Raw genomic sequence first — 17,834 nt, 5'->3', positions numbered from 1 at the left:
CTAGAAACAAGAGTTATGGACCATAAAAGGCAGAACAATTTGCACTGTAGCTGGAAACAGAAAGAATTTGCTCCTTTAACTATATAGGCTAGCAGTTCAAGATAGAAAGAAATGTACTTTCAAGACCAATGGCAGGTTTGAAGAACTACACAATTGTTTTTGGCAGTGAACAGGAAATATAATAGGAATGAGGAATCATTCCAGCTTTGAAAGTATCAGAATGATATATAATTTAGTACCTTGTTCGATCAAGAGATAAATTCCCCTTTGCCTCCATTCAAAGCGGAATTAATGATTTTTAAAACATTCTCCCCACAGAACAGCATGCTCTTGTCTCCTCCCTCACATTCAATTTTCTCCTCTTGAATATATAAATTTTCCACAAATTTCAAAGTGACATTTGAGGCTGTCAATAATCTTACAGTTGGAATGAAAAATAGTGTTTGCAATAAATAAACCCATGTACAGCAGTGGTAACTGGCAATCATGCCAATCAGAACATGGCAGTAGATCAATTCAGATGTTACATGCTTGATCTTGCAAGCCATAGTCAAGGATCAAGAATGTCCTGTAGACTCTTGCTTCTCCATCTCTTGGGTCTTCCTTTTTGGATGTGCAGAATAATTATTTTTGTTTAAACAACAATTAGCACTAACCATCAATTATAGTCAAGCCCTGGTTTGCAAATAGTGGTTTGTAGACAAATTCTGGCTATTGCTAACCATAGCTTGTCCGGTTTTCACATCACAACAAATCAGTTTGAAGAATTGGAAATACAGTGTCTGAACTGAGACAGCATAACCCACAATTCTCCCAAGAATCATTCTGTTAGCCAACATTAATCACATCTTGAACATTTCCCTAGGACACTCCACTACTCCCACCCCCACCGCCACCCCACACACAATTTCAAATACAAGAGAAACTTAAAATGAAACTACTGTCAAGTCACATGAGCACAACTTAGAAAATTGTACCTCATGGGGGAAAATTACATCTCATTTTATTCTGTGAAATATATTTAATAGCAGTTATTTGAAATATTATGAAACAACTCCGTTAAGAGTGTAATAGCCAATGGTTTTAGTGTTCCACTGCCATTTTTAGAGTAAAGAAAGAGTCCTAGTTCCAAAGCAAATCAATATTTCAGTACATTTTTTGCTTCCCGATGTGTTACACAGTATCAGTTGCTTGAGCTAAACTATGTTGATTTTACTGCTGTTACCCAACTTGAGTGCTTTGGAAGGGCGGACTAAAAATAAAAATTTCTTATATTCTTATTATATTTTATATGCAACACCACTTCAGTTTCAGACCATCCAGTGATCCTCTGGCCTCTGTTTATAAACTGCTCTGCATCTCCTGCACATAAACTGAGATATATGTACCCCTATGTTCAGAGTCTTCAGGAATGAACAATGCTTCATTTTGAACAATCACACAAAATGGTTAACAATTGGTCAGGACACTTTCCAAATAAAAGCAATGATATTTAGAAAGGAATATAAAAGCCGCGTACCTTAAGAGTCTGGTATACATGGAATGAACTTTGTGTTCATCCTACCTTCAGTGTAAAAAGGATATCCAAACTTTAGCTGTTAATGAAAAACAGATCTAAGGTGTTTGGCTTCCTTAGTACCATGACATTTCAGTTCTGAAAGTTGCTGAGTGGCAACTCCCAGTGATATTCCTAGCAACAATTCATAATGACCAAAAAGAAATCAGAAAAATCTTTTAAGAGCCAAATCCTAGGCAGAGTCAGCAGCACCTACACCCACTGAAATAAGGAAGCTTAATCAAGCCTTGCTTTGCCTAGGATCAGGCTGGCAACAACAATGAGGAAGCAGCACTCTGATCCCCAACAGCTAACAATATCTACTTAACAATTCAAGCATACCATAAGTCACTAGAAAGTCTTAGACAGTTAGAAAAATAGATGGATTCAAAGATGTTCAAAGTGAGCTGCTGTTGCATGACACTTCTATGTCACAAGGAAAAACAGGATCCAAGTTACCAAGTGACAGGTAAAAGAAAGCACAGGACTGCCTGCTGCAAAAGACTTTTTGAACTTCTGATGCATCAGTGGTCTTTTCCAAAGGATTTTTCAGAGAATCTTTTCTTCTTACCAGTTAACTGCAAAAAGATTTAAAATGCACAGAAAACAAATGCTTCAGTCAACAATGTAATTTTAGTACTTCATTTTCATTCAGGGTCGATAGTAAAAATTGCATGGAGACAACAGTGAGATTTCCTGTAATATCAGGAGACTACACTATTGCTTATTCGTAGTCTCATGTTGGGAAGGGAGAGCCAAGGGTTGACTAGACAAGCCAGCATTGTGCTTCTCTGTCTGCAGCCTCGATCACTTTGCACTTCTGACTCAATGAAAAGCATCACGCAAGCAAACATCATGCAAGCTCAAAGAGTATATGGAACCCTATCCAGACAGCAAGTAATATATGCACCACAATGAACCGTTGGATTCAAACACAGCACTAACCTGTGGGGACAAATGTGACCTCAGTTACAAAGAACTAGATCATAAATACAGATAAACCACCTGATTGCATAAAAACATACAGCTTAGTAGGTACAGACACTTTAATAAGAATCATGTTTCAGGTTGTGAAAGGCAGCATGGAAATTCTATGAACTACCCTTAAGCCTGTCATCATTTATGCCTGCCATCACATTGTCAGCAAGTGACGTACACGAGTAACTTGCACTTCTATTAATCGTTACGGGGACAATTTAAAGTCCCTGTTTGTTAGACTCAAATATGAAATATTGCACATGCAAATGCCTCTTCTGACATATTGTGAAATTTCCTCTGCATACACTGAACACTGTTCAGCTCAAAGAAATAAAGGCATTCTGCAGACATGGAACTCCAAGTAGGCACTGAGTCACCGGATGAGTACATCAAGTACAGCCTTAAAGATTACTAGCCACGTCATATAAGGAGACAGTAAAATAACCTAGACTAGTAACCATGCAGGTAGGTTGTAGGGCACATCTCACGTAAGAAATTAGAAATAATGTAGATGCACAGCTTCCAGAAAAAAGATCTCCCACTCAGAAAGCTGCATGCTAGCCACTTCAAGCAGAGATCGAAAGAGGTAAATCTGCCATTAACACTGTGCTATGGGGGAAAACACAGGTCCAATAGCAGCTGTCCCTCCTGATTATTTAAAGATAGATAAGCTATTACTGCCACAAATACTGTCACAACTGCTGAAGAAGTGTGAGAGTGAAAGGAGTGGGTTTTCGTTTTTTTTTTTTGGGGGGGGGGGTTACAGAAAAAGCTATCCAGGAGAAATCAGATTATGAAAGTTTTCTTTGAAGCAAAGACTGCACACTTCAGTAGAAAGAGCACCTGTGAAATACTTTCAGTTATGGCATAAAGATTAACTTCTGGATCCTATCTCATCAGTTATACCTCCTATTCTTGCTAGAGGTCAGTTACATTTGGAATTGTGACTTTTCTGCCATACACATACAGACATTTTCCTTTTAACAATAGATGAAACATGGACACTATTGTAATAAAACTTTCTTTATGAACACGGACAACCCAGGTTCTCAGTTCTAGAGTCAAGTTGCACCTATTGCAGGCCCTTAATACATCACAATATACATTTATCTAAACCAAAAAAGGACTTAAAATCAAGGGAACCTAAAAATTATCAAGTAACAAATAAAGCAGAAATACAATCACACAGGTAACACATCACATCAAATGGCAAGGATACTGTTGCTGCCCCAGCACACAGAGCTCACTGGATGAGAGGCAGTATGTGGACTGAACTGCTCTACTACAGTTATAGATGAGGAGTCCCATATTTTAACATCATCATCTCCTGCTGAAGCAAAACGAATGCTTTCCTGCATGGCTGCACCTGTAAGGATAAAAGGGGGGGGGGGCACGATTACTGCAGTTCAGCTAGAACCACATTATAAATTATTCTATGTGGCAAGTATTCTTAAATTATCTGTTTTTTTGAAAGACAAACATGCCTCACAGAGCTGACGTGACGATAAAATAGTCTTACTCCACTGTACATTAGCTTCAGGTCCTTGGAAGAAGAGCAGGCTAATAAGGATAATAATGATAAAAATCCCTATATGTTAACATCTTAACCATTCCAATATGCTATAAACTTCCAGGCATATTTTAGGAGTGCATGGGTGAACACAAACTGCAGGATATTCATAATATATATGATAGATACAAGATGACTAAAGGAATGTGATGTACAGTGATTATAAAATGTACATGCAAGTTCATCATGTTTAATCGTGAGTTGCAGTACTTTTACAGCACGATTCTAAACAGAGATCCACCCTAATTATAAGAAACTCAATAAGTTTCAAAGGTTGTAACTCTGTTTAGGATGGCACAGTATAGCTATCACGTCTAAGAACAAAGTTTGAGCCCAGTGGCACCTTTAAGACCAACAATGTTTAATTCTGGGTATAAGTTTTGTGTGAATGCACACATCTACAGATACATTGAAACAAGACTTCCCCAACCAGTACATACTGGGGGAGGGGGTGATTAGTTGCCAGGAAGGGCTAATTACAGTTGATACATAAGTATTGCTAAGGCTGGATTAAAGCAGCAAATTAGCATATACAGATAATAAAAGAGTTAACAGATGTGAGAACTAGATTTGAGTCCAGTGGCACCATTAAGACTAATAAAGTTAATTTTGAGCATAAGTAAGAACCGCATGATGTAGCATGTGTAGTGAGATAAGAGGGGTTCCATTGTCCTGAATGTTGTTGCTGTTGTTAGGTGCGAAGTCATGTCCGACCCATGGCGACCCCATGGACAATGATCCTCCAGGCCTTCCAGTCCTCTACCATTCCCCGGAGTCCATTTAAGTTTGCACCTACTGCTTCAGTGACTCCATCCAGCCACCTCATTCTCTGTACTAAACAGACTTTTGTTGGCAAGGTGATGTCTCTGCTTTTTAGGATGCTGTCCTGAATGTTGTAATAACTTGTTATTCTGCAATTGCCTGTTCTAGTGGGTTTCCAAAATTCTTTTGCAATAAAACAGCTACTTTGAGGCTCTCATTGAATTCATTGAGAGGTTGAAATGTTTATTTACAGGTTTCTCATTTTTGTGCTTCTTGATGTCAGAATTGAGTCAATTTATCCTTCAGCAGATATTTTGACCTGTTTGCCCTATGTAGAGAACTGAGGGGTATTGTTAGCATTTAGCAGTATGTAAAATGTTTGAAGATGAGCAAGATAATGTGCCTGAGACGGTGTAGTTGATGTGGTTAAGCAACACACACAATTGAATAACTTTGATCATTAACATTAAAGATGTATTTGGTGGCACAGCAAAACGGAACATACATACTTAACACCAGTGATATCCACAGGATTTACAATATAGTTATATAGACATGTCTGTAAACCTACAATATGCAAAGAATTTAAGACTTTCCTACAGGCATCTTTCATGCAAATAAACTTTTCAATTTATTTTACTGCTTCAAAAGACAGACTATATGAAATACTAAACTAACTTTTATATTAACATCTACACTTTAGATTTTGTTTCATCAACCACTATGGAAATTAACCAATTGCAATTAGTACTACCTAAATAACACATAGAGCCTCTTGTGGCGCAGAGTGGTAAGGCAGCAGACATGCAGTCTGAAAGCTCTGCCCATGAGGCTGGGAGTTCAATCCCAGCAGCCCGCTCAAGGTTGACTCAGCCTTCCATCCTTCTGAGGTCGGCAAAATGAGTACCCAGCTTGCTGGGGAGTAAACGGTAATGACTGGGGAAGGCACTGGAAAACCACCCCATATTGAGTCTGCCATGAAAACGCTAGAGGGCGTCACCCCAAGGGTCAGACATGACCCGGTGCTTGCACAGGGGATACCTTTACCTTTTAAATAACACATCAATAAAATGTGATGACTCATTCAAAAAAAGTTAAGGGATACTACTGTTAGGACAGGGTAAGACATTATTTTGTTGTTTTCAGACCTGAATTTTGACAGCCCAGTCCAACATATTCAGAAGCAATTTCAATTATGTGTGCATGAGATTAAACATAGGAATAGTTATGTGTCAGCTCTTGGCCAAGTAAATGGTCTGGACGAGTCTCATTGTTGAAGCTAAGCAATTAGGGCTCTGATAACCCCCTTGGATGGGAGACCATGAGCAGGAGACGGTTCATATACAACTGGCTATACGTTCCTCAAAGTAATATCATTTTATAAACTTTTAATAATTCACCAATCATCACACATTACTGGGACTCATACTGTATGTCAAGATGGTCTATTGGATCTTGAATTAAATCATAGTCCTGACATACTACAAGGGGTAAAGCACTTTTCGTATTATTGAAGGGAGCAGAGGCAGGAGAGAGACTCGGTCCACTTTCTTACAGGATCAGGACCCAACCCGGTGACTGAAGACCAACTGTTCAATCACAGGGCCCGAGGGGAGGAGAGGTAGGGCCACTTCTCAGCGAGAACCAATTTGCTTCTGTTAATCCCCGAGAAGGCAGGCCAGAAGCTGAGAAAGGCACCCGAGGAGACCCTTGTCGCATCACAGGAGGAGCCGCTGGTCAGCCACTGATGTCAGTGCACAGCCGCCCCCCGCCCCAAGGGCCACGCCCCCTCACGGCAAGGTGCACCCACCCACCCACCCACTGGAGGGGGGGGGGGGCTCGGTACAGGATCACTGTGGTAGAAGATCAGCTGCCAGGTAACGCGCGCGCGGAACCCGACGTGAACGACGAACACACACACACACACACACACCCGTGCGCGCTCACCTTCCCGACTGGCCGGGCGCCCCCGGAATGGGGGCCGTCTACCCGGCCTTATTCATCCCCCTGGGCAAGGAGCAACATCTCCCTCCCCACCCAACTTTCTAGCCACTTTCTTTCTCCCGGCCCCAAATCGCCGCCGACTCCTCCCAGCGGACTTTCCGCGCTTCTTCCAACTTAGCTGCCCATCCCAACAGCCCCCTCGAGAGGCGCTGGGTACGGCGTCCGAGGAAGGGCAAAAGAGAGCAAAGCGCGCTTGGCTTCCCGCAGCACGGAGAAAGAGAACGGGGGAGGAGTTTTCATTTGAAACGGACGGTTTGCGTCACGTGCCTTTCCCAACCCCGCCGAGGGGAAGGCTAGGCTGCTCTCTCAGTGGGCGCAACCCCAAGGGGATGCTCGGGGGTCACCCGCGGGCTGCGTCCCCCAAGCGCTTCGACCCTTCCGGGGAGCCAGGCTGAGGCCGGGGCTCTGGCCGTGCTTCCTGCTCCAGTAGTAGCGCTGCTGCTCCCCGGGGAAGAGGCGGGGGGCAAGCCGTGCTCAAGCTGAGCTGCTGCCATGGCCGTGGAAGGGAGGCCCGCAGGGGCCTTCGAGACTCAGCTGTTGCCTTCTGCCCAGCTTGCCCGTTAGAGCCCATCGTTTCCCCATGCTGTTGCTGGCATTAAGAGACCCAGGAAGGGGGGGGGGCGCTTCGGAAGCCTCATGGGAACGGCTTCTGCAAAGGGCATCTGACAGACAGAAAGCTAGGGAAGGATCTCCAGTTCAGCATTGGGCTGCTGTACTTATTGGCTTTTGCACTTTCACAGGCTTTGCTCAGCCCCAAAGCGGCGCACAATATCAGAGAGAAGTTTCAACGATTGGGATTCTTTTCAGTATCTTTGTTTCAAAATATTCTGAAGAAAAATTGCTGTGGTTCAGCTGTATTTGAAAGGTCTTTCATCTGCCTGCTTGTCTATAAAGCAAGAGGCTTTGGTATGACACTGTTTTATTACACAGTGCAGATATTGAAAATGTTAACAACATTACTGTATGTTTTCAGGAGAAGACCAGAAGGCAGTATTTCTTTAGTAGAGATAGGGACCTTTCTGGTGACACACTTAGGTTTTCCCTAACAAATCAAATAATGTTATGGTGTGCAAAAAAAGTGACACAACTCAGCTGGATAATTTCCACTTGTCTACTATGAAGAGACAGGTGCCTAAATGTTTCTGTGTGTTTTCTTGCTGAGGTAATGATGTTCCAGAATCTGTCCTTATTTTGCCTTGCGAAAACTCAGTATTTATTTCATTTAGAATATTTACATTCTACTTTTTCTTCAGATCAACAATACTCAGTGGCTTACAACAAACTATAAACAAATGCAATCACAGAAATGTAAATAAAAAGATATATGTACTACTGCATCAGGCCCCAATGGCAATATGTATCAAAAATAGTTTCTACTTGGAGCATTTGATGGCTTTTATGGCTGCTGCTGTAAGAAACACAGCTGCACCACAAGAAGACTTTTGCTCCTTAAGTCCCATCACCTTGTTTTTGAGAGCTTTGTTCCTTGGAATGTTTTGCCCCTTTTTCTCTTTAATATGAACAAAAAAGAATGGAACAGTTGTACATGAACTTTGGCACAGGAGCTTACATGAAAGAAAAAAGTGAGGAAAGAGGGAAAATACAGCAAGAAGTTAGAATGATCCTAGCACCTCAGAAACTCTTGCATAATTATAGAAAAGAAAATGAGGAAATGTCAGTTTTTTCATAGCTCTTTTCAAGTCTTGATGCCATCTAAATATCCCCCAAATCTTTCAGGCTAATTTACTAATGACAAATAAAATTGGTTGGGAAGTTGCATTTCTGCTTAGTATAGTTAGATGGTGAGCTTATTTTCTGCCATTATTGCACGTTTTCTATGCAAATGCAAAAGTGTTAATATAACTCCCTGTTCTCCAATGAATTCAGAGGATATTCTCTTCTTGATTACAAGACAAAGCAGAATTTCTAACATCCCTAGGTAGAAACAATCCTAACTTCCCAGACTGGCTTAAAAACTAGATGTCCCTAAAACCTCTCAAACTTCAATGCAAAACAAGAATTTCAGAACTATCTGAAGCAGTTCAGGAACAGTATACAAACCTAATCAACCGCAGCACCCAGTTGTGTAATGTGTGCTTCAGAGTGCAGTACTCTGCATTGGGTTGTTTGCCTGCCCTTGATATAATAAAGAATGAGTCAAGATTAAAAGCTCACACCATATCTGGAGGGGAGCCTTTCCTTTGGGGCTTCAAAAAGAAAATCCATCTCCTATGGCAGGAAAGTATTCCATGTCCAAAAGCAGGAAAGGACTTCAAAGTTTTGCTTAAAAGTCCACAGAGTTTATGAACTCAAATCATGTTACAACCCTAAAAAATTCTTCCAGGGAGGTCTTACCCAGTAGGTGAAACCAGTTCTTATTCTGATGTTCCAAACTAACACAGAAAGAAGACAGAACATTTTGCTGAGGCAATGTAGTAAGCAATCAACTACTTAGGTCTCCTGAAAACATTTAAGTTTTCAATTACAGTAAATGTCTGTGAAGGTAATAACTCAGAACACTGTTTTAAACATAAGCTCCCTTAGTAGGCTTTTGGATTTTGAAAGGTAGACCCACTAATGTTGTTCACACTCAGTTTAGGGTTGAGTTTGCATGGGTTTTTTTATCCATTCCTAGTCCAAATAAATCCCTCCCATCTACATTGAATTTGATTTCCATTTTGATTTGGGGCACTTTAAATTTTCTCTCTGCAACATGCATGATTGATCCGTGGTGATCCTACATTTCCCCTGCAATATCCAGGAGTGGATGTAAGCCTTGATATTTGAAAAACTGCAACCAGTATAGGTGTAGATTTCTACTTTTTGTGAATAAACGTACTGCTCCTACCTTGTAGCAAAGCAGTCTTCCCTGATTGGCCAGGGTGTCAGTTCAAAGATTTCCTGGTTCCCTGTTGCAAGGCTTCCCTCCCTGTTTTAAAGTGACTGCACCCACATTTCTCTCAGAGATTTGCCTCGTTCTCTGAGAGCCTGCTGCTGGCTCGGGAATTAAAAGAGAAGAAATAAAGCACTAGTGCCAGTTGGAGTCACCTGATTCCCCCCCCCCCCCGCCAGTTCAGGAAAGGTAGTTCAGCTTCGTGACCATGGCTCCTCTCCCTGCTCTGAGCTTCCCCAATCAAGTTCTATTTGGGGGGGGGGAGGAAGGAGAAAGACCCAGGTTCAAATCAATTTGAATTCAGCAGGAACCACAGCGGGGGGGGGGGGGGAGTCAGTGCAGAATCAACCTAGGTTCCTTGTTTTGGGAAAACAAATTACAGGAGACAGAATCTTCAACAATATCCCTCTAAAAACTATTATTTTGGAGATGTATTGAAAAAGACTTCAAGCCAACCAAATATCACTGAGGATGGAGAGGGGTCCTAGAGAAGCACTTCACATATCACTCTTTAAAGGGACCTCCCATCAGAAGTCCAGGCTAATTTATAGTGGGAAGAGGGCTATCCCATGAGCACCCTATAGATGCCCAAGGTCCACACTTCACACAAAGTGCAGAAAAGCCCCTATAGGTAACAACTGGCTGTGTGGCTGTCCTTCACTCATTGTCAGCCACACTGTCCAACACAGCAGCCACACTGTCAGGTACCCCTGTGCCACCCCCCACTGAGGAACAAATAAAAGGGTGGCTTGGTAGGGAGTGCAGTAAGAGCACAGATGGACTCCCAAGAGGTCTCCAGCAGCCACTTAATGTGCCCTTTCCCCTCACACCCTGAAGGGTGCTGCCTGGGTATGCACTTGGTGAACATCCTGAGCTGCTTGTATTCTTGAGGCCATGGCAACATGGAGAGTTGTGTTATTCAGCCCATCATGGGTGCCAATGTGATATGCTGCCATTTTTACCAGTGTAATTTCATGCCTACTGGGGGGGGGGGGGGATTCCTATCTTGAAAACACTTTCATAGAATCATAGAATAATAGCACTGAAGGGGACTTTCTGGGTCATCTAGTCCACCCCCCTGCCCCACAATGCATGATACTCAAACCCTATTGCTTATCCATTTTAACCTGCCACCCCCTTAAGCCTTCACAGAATCAGCCTCTCCATCAGATGGCTATCCAGCCTGTTTAAAAATTTTCAAAGATGGAGAACCCACCACCTCCCGAGGAAGCCTGTTCCACTGAGAAACTACTCTGTCAGGAACATCTTCCGGATGTTTAGACGGAATTTATTTTAGAAGCAGTCTGATTGGTGAAACCCTGGAGCACCTGCAACTATACTATTGTGGGGGTTTGTGTCGACAGCCCAACATTGTGTAGCGCTGGTGCCTCTGAACTGATGGAACTGCATAGTGTAGCAGTGTTCATGTCCTGCACTGGCATAAATGACCCTTATGCTAATGTAAATCCCAGTCATACCAGTGTGGGGGTCAGTTCGTTCCCTGTGCCAATTGTGCCTCCCTCCTAGGATCCCGCTGTGTTCAGTATTAAAAAGGTAGTACAGTATCAACAGCATTGAGCCATCTTTAACATTGCAAATTATACTCACTGCTGATTAATGGTTCCTCTACCAAACAGTAATGGTTAAAATCAATTAAAGAGCAGAAAGCAGGTTGCTATGTCTTGGAATATTAGTGGAGCTAACTAAATGTGGAGAATTTCAGTTTGTCATCATAATCTCTCTTCATGGATATCCCATTTTTTAAACCAGCAGAATGTACAATAATTAATGGTTGATATTTTTAATGTAAGTAGAAACTACATCTTTACAAGTAACTTCTGTTGGTTTTAACCAAGGATGACTACAAAGGCAGCAAAAATTGAAAGGCAAACATCTGAACATCCGGAGAAGTCAATAAAAGATTTATAATGAAATGCTGCAATTTATTAAAGGCCACTATTTAACTGCATTTTATAACTAAGAAACTGATGTAAACATAAGTTTCTAATATAAGGTTATTTACTTTTAAACAGTTACGATAAACCAGTATTTTATTAGCTTTATTTTATTAGCTTTATAAGGGAATCAAACCTAGTTTATGTTGATCATGTTAATCTTATAAAATCTCAGAAGAAAAAAATATTAGTTCTATTAAAACAGGTATTAGTGAAACAAACAGAACCATACAGTTCATGAAGAACAGCTTTAGCCTCTTACAAAAATCACATAGGAAAATTTAGTTCAAAGAATATCACCTATAAAGAGCAACATTACAAGCCTATTTATTTCAATATTGCTAAATATTTTTTGTAAATCACAGAGGATCGTCTCCTGTAAGGCAATTTATCTGTTTCGCTAAGATGTGAGTCCAAAAGACCATCAAACTTCATTAAATGCACATCCATTTTTCTCTGTAAAGATCACTTAAGAGAGCAAAGAAACTATCCAGTTGAAAACATTCCCTGCTGTTATCACACACCCATTAGCTGGATCAAATAATTTCCATAAATTGTTTATTGCTGGTAAAGTGATGTCAAATGGGATCTGCAAAAAGAAAAGAAAAAACCACTGAGCTATGCAAAACAAATTATCTTAACAGAATGAGAAATGTAAATGTGTAATGCTGCAGGTAGAGCCCCAAGACAGGCCCTGAGAGGAATATTGTCATTGGTCAGCAGCTAAAACAAGAGGGGATGGCATCTGACCTATGTGCGTGAATGAGCTTAGAAGGAATGACCAGCAGGCTGTCAGGAAGGTATCAATGCCAAACAAAGCCTGAGAAGGACAACAGCATGATCAAAATTTCCTCTGGAAGTCTACCTTGCCAGCACTAGAGACCCGAGAACCCTGCTAGCTTGGAAAGAGTCCGGAAACTATTCAATACGCAACATTATCTACTTTTCCACTACTACAGGGTCAGAAAAAGGATATTTACTTTATTCCAGAAATAATACTGAGGAAGAAGAGGATACTAGCAATTCTTGTGACAAAACCATTATGGATATGTAGAGAAACGATAGGAAATGTCAGTTTTTAAAAATATAGGAAAAATATAAAAAGCATTATCCCAGGATATTTGTATCACTTTTGGATGTAGAGGTATATATTCCTGAAAGCTGATGAAAAAGAAATGCATTATGTATACAATTTGGTTAAAAAAATAATGCTCTCAAAAACCTACCTCATAAATTGGGGTTGGTTGACTAGGACCAATAGACAACAAGAATTTGATTTCTGATAAGCACTGCCTGACCATTTCCTGAATGTATAAAAGGAAGATAATACAGTTATTATATGATTTTAAAGTACTGGATTTCAAAGATTCTTATTTTGTTCTGACATAACTCAAAGTGCTGGTGGGGACAGTCCCCATGAGCCCTGCTGTACCACTGCAGCACTTTCCCCCATGCCATTCCAGTTGCACAGCTTTGGCATATCCCATCCTGCCTTTTGCATCATGGTGCTACATTTCTAGACCCAGATATGAGTTAATATGGAAAATGTGTATAAAATTCCACAGTGAACCAAAACAGCTTTCAAAAGTATTCCTATTTCTATTTAAACCTACTGTACTAGATGACTGGTTGATTTTGTATTTTGAGCCACTGAGTATACAGCTTTTCAGTAATGAAAGCAGTTAGCTATTGTCTGTGCTGTCATAATATCCATCAGGAGAAATGACAGCATGTGCATCATTAATCATTTATTATAATAGATACAGAAGAACAACTGTCACCTGATAAAGGTCTCCTACTTTGAAAATAAATGTCTGCTTGCCTCGGCATTCATCAAGCAGCAGCCATGCAGTGGCAATATTGCACATCACAGAAAGGTCTGAGCTGTCTCTTGATTTCTCCAGTAACAAAACTTTATTCAGGCTTGTTAATAAGACTAGAAAAATGAGCCTAACAAAAAAACTCTTAAAATAATAAATCCTATGCTGCCTTAATACTATATTTCTGTCTTTAGAAACCAGTGACCATCTCATAACAAGGCAGGCAAACAATTATTAAATGCATTGCAAAATAATACAGATTGGAATTTAGGTTGAAAAAACAGTTCTCAGGGAACTGGGGATGAAGAACCTATGTTCCAGTCTTGATACAGCTGCCCATAGCCCCACCTTGATCTGGACACAAAGACCAGTCTTTCAAAGAGTACAGCAGCTAGAATTTTTCTCCTAATTTTTTTTATCCCACCCTGAATATTTATATGATGCTGATGGTAGAACATAATGAACAAATAAATATACTTTTGTACAGCAGTGGTCCCCAACCTGCGGGCCGTGGCCCGGTGCCGGGCCGCGAAGGCCATGGCGCCGGGCCGCGGCTCCCTCTCCCCGCCCCCCCCCGCAGTAAAAAACTTCCCAGGCCACAAGCTTGCGGCCCGGGAAGCTTCTTACTGCGGGAGGGCGGGGAGAGGGAATCAGGGCCGGCCGCGCCCATGTGGGCGCGGGCCGGTGCGCGGGCGCGGGCCGGTGCGCGGGCACAGCCCGCGGGCGCGGCCCGTCGCGTGGGCGCAGCCCGCGGGTGCGGCCTGATGTGCGGGTGTGGCCAATGCGTGGGCGTGGCCCGCGGGCCGCGCCCCGATGCCCTGCCAGTCCCCAACCTCAGAAAGGTTGGGGACCACTGTTGTACAGGATACTTTTTATTGAATCTGAATAAGATACACATTTTAAAATAGATTCAAGTGGGTAGCCATGTTGGTCTTAAGTAGCACAACAAAAATAGAGTCCAATACCACCTTTAAGACCAACAAAGATTTATTAAAGGTGTGAGCTTTCGAGTCTTAAAGGTGCTATTGGACTCTATTTTGGTTATGCATTTTAGAAAAGTTTGTGAGTTTTCAAGTAATTCCGTTTTTTAGCCACCATGAGACAAATATTCAGGCAAATTCAGAAGAGAACGTATTTATTTATTTAAATGTTTATATCTTCTCTTTCCCTTGTGGCTCAAGGTAGCTTATAATTTTAAATTAAAACCATCCATAATACAATAATATCTAATAACCCATACATCCCCCAGTCCAAGAAAATGCCTACAGCTTAAATCCTGCTAAAAGCCTTAGCAAATATAACAACTTTGTTGTTGTTGTTTGTTGTTGTTGTTAGGTGCAAAGTCGTGTCCGACACATCGCGACTCCATGGACAATGATCCTCCAGGCCTTCCTGTCCTCTACCATTCCTCGGAGTCCATTTAAGTTCGCATCGACTGCTTCAGTGACTCCACCCAGCCACCTCATTCTCTGTCGTCCCCTTCTTCTTTTGACCTCAATTGCTCCCACCATTAGGCTCTTCTCCAGGGAGTCCTTCCTTCTCATGAGGTGGCCAAACTATTTAAGTTTCATCTTCAGGATCTGGCCTTCTTAGGAGCAGTCAGGGCTGATCTCCTCTAGGACTGACCGGTTTGTTCACCTTGCAGTCCAAGGGACTCGCAAGAGTCTTCTCCAGCACCAGAGTTCAAAAGTAACAACTTTACAGTACTTTTAAGGATGATGCTCTCTCCCTCCCCCTTTTCAGGGAGCTCACTTTTGAGCAAAGTCAAAGCTAAGGGAAAAATGAGGCTCAAGGACACTGCCCGGGTTAACAGTAAATAGTCCATAGGAATTTAGGGTTCAGGGACATCCCTGAGAATGAAGGACCCTGGCAAAGTAGAGAAGCTGTACTATACAGGCCAACAAATACAAAGGTAGGAGTATGTGAACAAACACAAGATTATTAAGTTTCTTAAGTGGCTAATTGTGCCTTGAAGCAGATAAGAGTTGTCATGTGTGGGTTTTAGGTCTCTTTCTAATTTTCAAGTTCATTAAGACACAATTATGTCAATTATGGGAAATTACATACCTCAGTTTTTTTATCCATCACCATTCTTGAGATAGTACTACGGGATTCTGGTGGCAGAAAACTGTGTGTCTCATTTGTTAGAAGGGAACTCACGGTTGAGTGCATTAACATTTCAATTTTTTGCTTCAGATGAGACAGTTTTTCACGCACAGCAACAACACTAAAATATTAGAATATTGTTAGTATTATAGAATGATATACTAAATATTGTGCAGATAGGCAGTAAAATTTACTTCACTGAGTAATAACATCAGAGCCTTTGGGATTTCCACTTTTCATTGCTATCCCTATTAAGATGGTTTCCTTAAGACCTCTTCACAAGCAATGCTATGGAAGCTTCTGTTCTATGGGTTATGGTACTGGAGTAACACATAAAGCTCACAATCATATGGGCAGTCCTCTCCCTATTTATAATTATTTCTTTACTTCACTATAAGATATTAAAGTTCAATTAAGTTTTTTATACCATGCTTTTTTTCTTTCAATTTGGAATAGATTTCTCATTGAAGAAGAAGAAGAAGAGTTGGTTCTTATATGCCGCTTTTCTCTACCAAAGGAGGCTCAAAGCGGCTTACAGTCGCCTTCCCTTTCCTCTCCCCACAACAGACACCCTGTGAGGTGGGTGAGGCTGAGAGAGCCCTGATATCACTGCTCGGTCAGAACTGTTTTATCAACATGCACATGGGTTTCTTTGGCTGATAGCCATTGTTCTCAAACACTGATAAGCAGTGATTACATTTATGCAGTTTGACCAATATATTATTCAAATGTTCACAAGCATATCAAAAACTTTTAATTATGTTCAATAAAATACATAACAAAAAATGAAAAGACTGGACAAAGTTACCTATTCAATGGAATCCACAAATAACCACAGAACACATTGGCTGAATGGAAACTTGTGATGCTGATAATTTTGACTGGTTTTATATTGTAAGCATAAACAAACAAAACCTACAAAAAAGAAAAAAAATATACACAATACACTTGCTGATTCAAGAATAAAATCTTTTTTGTCCATCACATTTTTATAATATATTTATTATATTTAGGCTACAATCTTGCAATTAAAGGTAATTACAAGTAATTACTCAAAGTATTACTCAAATATATAAACAGCTTCTAGTTTGCTGCATTATTGGTTGCACAACATAATGTGGAAAGCATTATTTAAGAGCCAACATCCAGGTCTTTTCCATTATCATTGGAAGTCTTTGGACCATGTGGTTTCCTTGCCGGCATTTGGCCCATCTACAGTCATTAGCGGAAAGGGGAAACTTTCCTTAGGCCTACATCTGGATTATCAAGGAACCATTCCTGAGAATCTCATTTGAACAGCACTCCTCCAAAAACTTAATTTCATAAAAATCGAACACATCCTTAAAGTTAATTTAATAATATACATGGATCCCATGTAACTAATTAACTCCAGTGAGTACAAAAAATATTATAACACATAATCTTATTTCTTCAAATGCAATCCACATAGTAAACCAATTGTAATCTGATCTTTTACTTGCTTAGAAATGGATTGTCTTCTGAAGATCTGGGCATGCTTTGAACCAGTTTTCGCTTATACTGATTTCTCCATTTGCATACTCCTTGTGATATGAAGATCATGACTCTAGGAATTATTACATCACTCCTCTTTTGCACATTCTGTATTATATCAGAATGTTTTCTGTGAAGCTGTGTAGCCAACTATGCCTTAATAGAAAGGGCAAATCTAATCAATAATTTATACAAGCACATTTGTGCAAGGCAATTGTACTTGTCTTATTTCCAAGGTATGGAGTTCCTTGATCATTGATGTGCCACAAACACAGTTTTACAGAACCCTGCAACCTAGCTATTGTAAGACTGCAAGTACACATTGACACTACAACGAGCCTTCAAACATACTCCAGTAGCAATATCAGGGCAAATGAAGCAACTGAAATAGAAACCATTTATAAAGTAGTATTAACACACCAAGAAATGAGATCTAGGCAAAGAAATTATCAAGGAATTCATCAAGAAATTATCAAGGAATTATGACACAATGGATATTGATTCCCAAATACCATTAGATTGGATTCATCACCTCCAGCTCAGTCTATTTTACCATCAGTTCTCCAAAGCCTTAGGTAATGGTGTCTCTCTGCTCTGCTATCTGAGATCCTTTAACTGGAGATATCAGGGATTGACTTTGGAAGCTTTTGCAAGCAAATTTATGCTGTAGCAGTGATCT

At 40.8% G+C, this 17,834-nt stretch overlaps 2 protein-coding genes across 5 annotated transcripts in view; both read right to left on the bottom strand.

The window, feature by feature from the left end:
- NEDD1 (NEDD1 gamma-tubulin ring complex targeting factor) overlaps window positions 1–7,038 on the bottom strand; it is a 35,833-nt gene extending 28,795 nt beyond the window's left edge. The window contains exons 1-2 of the mRNA XM_077339123.1: window positions 6,813–7,038; window positions 3,753–3,899 (exon numbers count right to left, since the gene is read on the bottom strand). Of these exons, the coding sequence (XP_077195238.1) occupies window positions 3,753–3,891 (139 nt within the window). The 5' untranslated portion in view covers window positions 3,892–3,899; window positions 6,813–7,038. The remainder of the gene's footprint in view (window positions 1–3,752; window positions 3,900–6,812) is intronic.
- A 4,509-nt stretch (window positions 7,039–11,547) lies between these two features.
- The window catches only part of CFAP54 (cilia and flagella associated protein 54), a 147,648-nt gene continuing 141,361 nt past the window's right edge, over window positions 11,548–17,834 (bottom strand). For all 4 annotated transcript variants that reach the window (XM_077339115.1, XM_077339113.1, XM_077339116.1 and 1 more), the window contains 4 exons: window positions 16,452–16,558; window positions 15,605–15,764; window positions 12,944–13,021; window positions 11,548–12,306 (listed from right to left, as the gene is read on the bottom strand). In XM_077339115.1, the coding sequence (XP_077195230.1) occupies window positions 12,187–12,306; window positions 12,944–13,021; window positions 15,605–15,764; window positions 16,452–16,558 (465 nt within the window). In that variant the 3' untranslated portion in view covers window positions 11,548–12,186. The remainder of the gene's footprint in view (window positions 12,307–12,943; window positions 13,022–15,604; window positions 15,765–16,451; window positions 16,559–17,834) is intronic.

The sequence above is a fragment of the Paroedura picta genome, chromosome 5, assembly GCF_049243985.1.
Source record: "Paroedura picta isolate Pp20150507F chromosome 5, Ppicta_v3.0, whole genome shotgun sequence".
NCBI classification, from domain to species: Eukaryota; Metazoa; Chordata; class Lepidosauria; order Squamata; family Gekkonidae; genus Paroedura; species Paroedura picta.
Note: the sequence above shows the minus strand (reverse complement) of the source record. Positions and strands in the feature narration are given on the sequence as shown.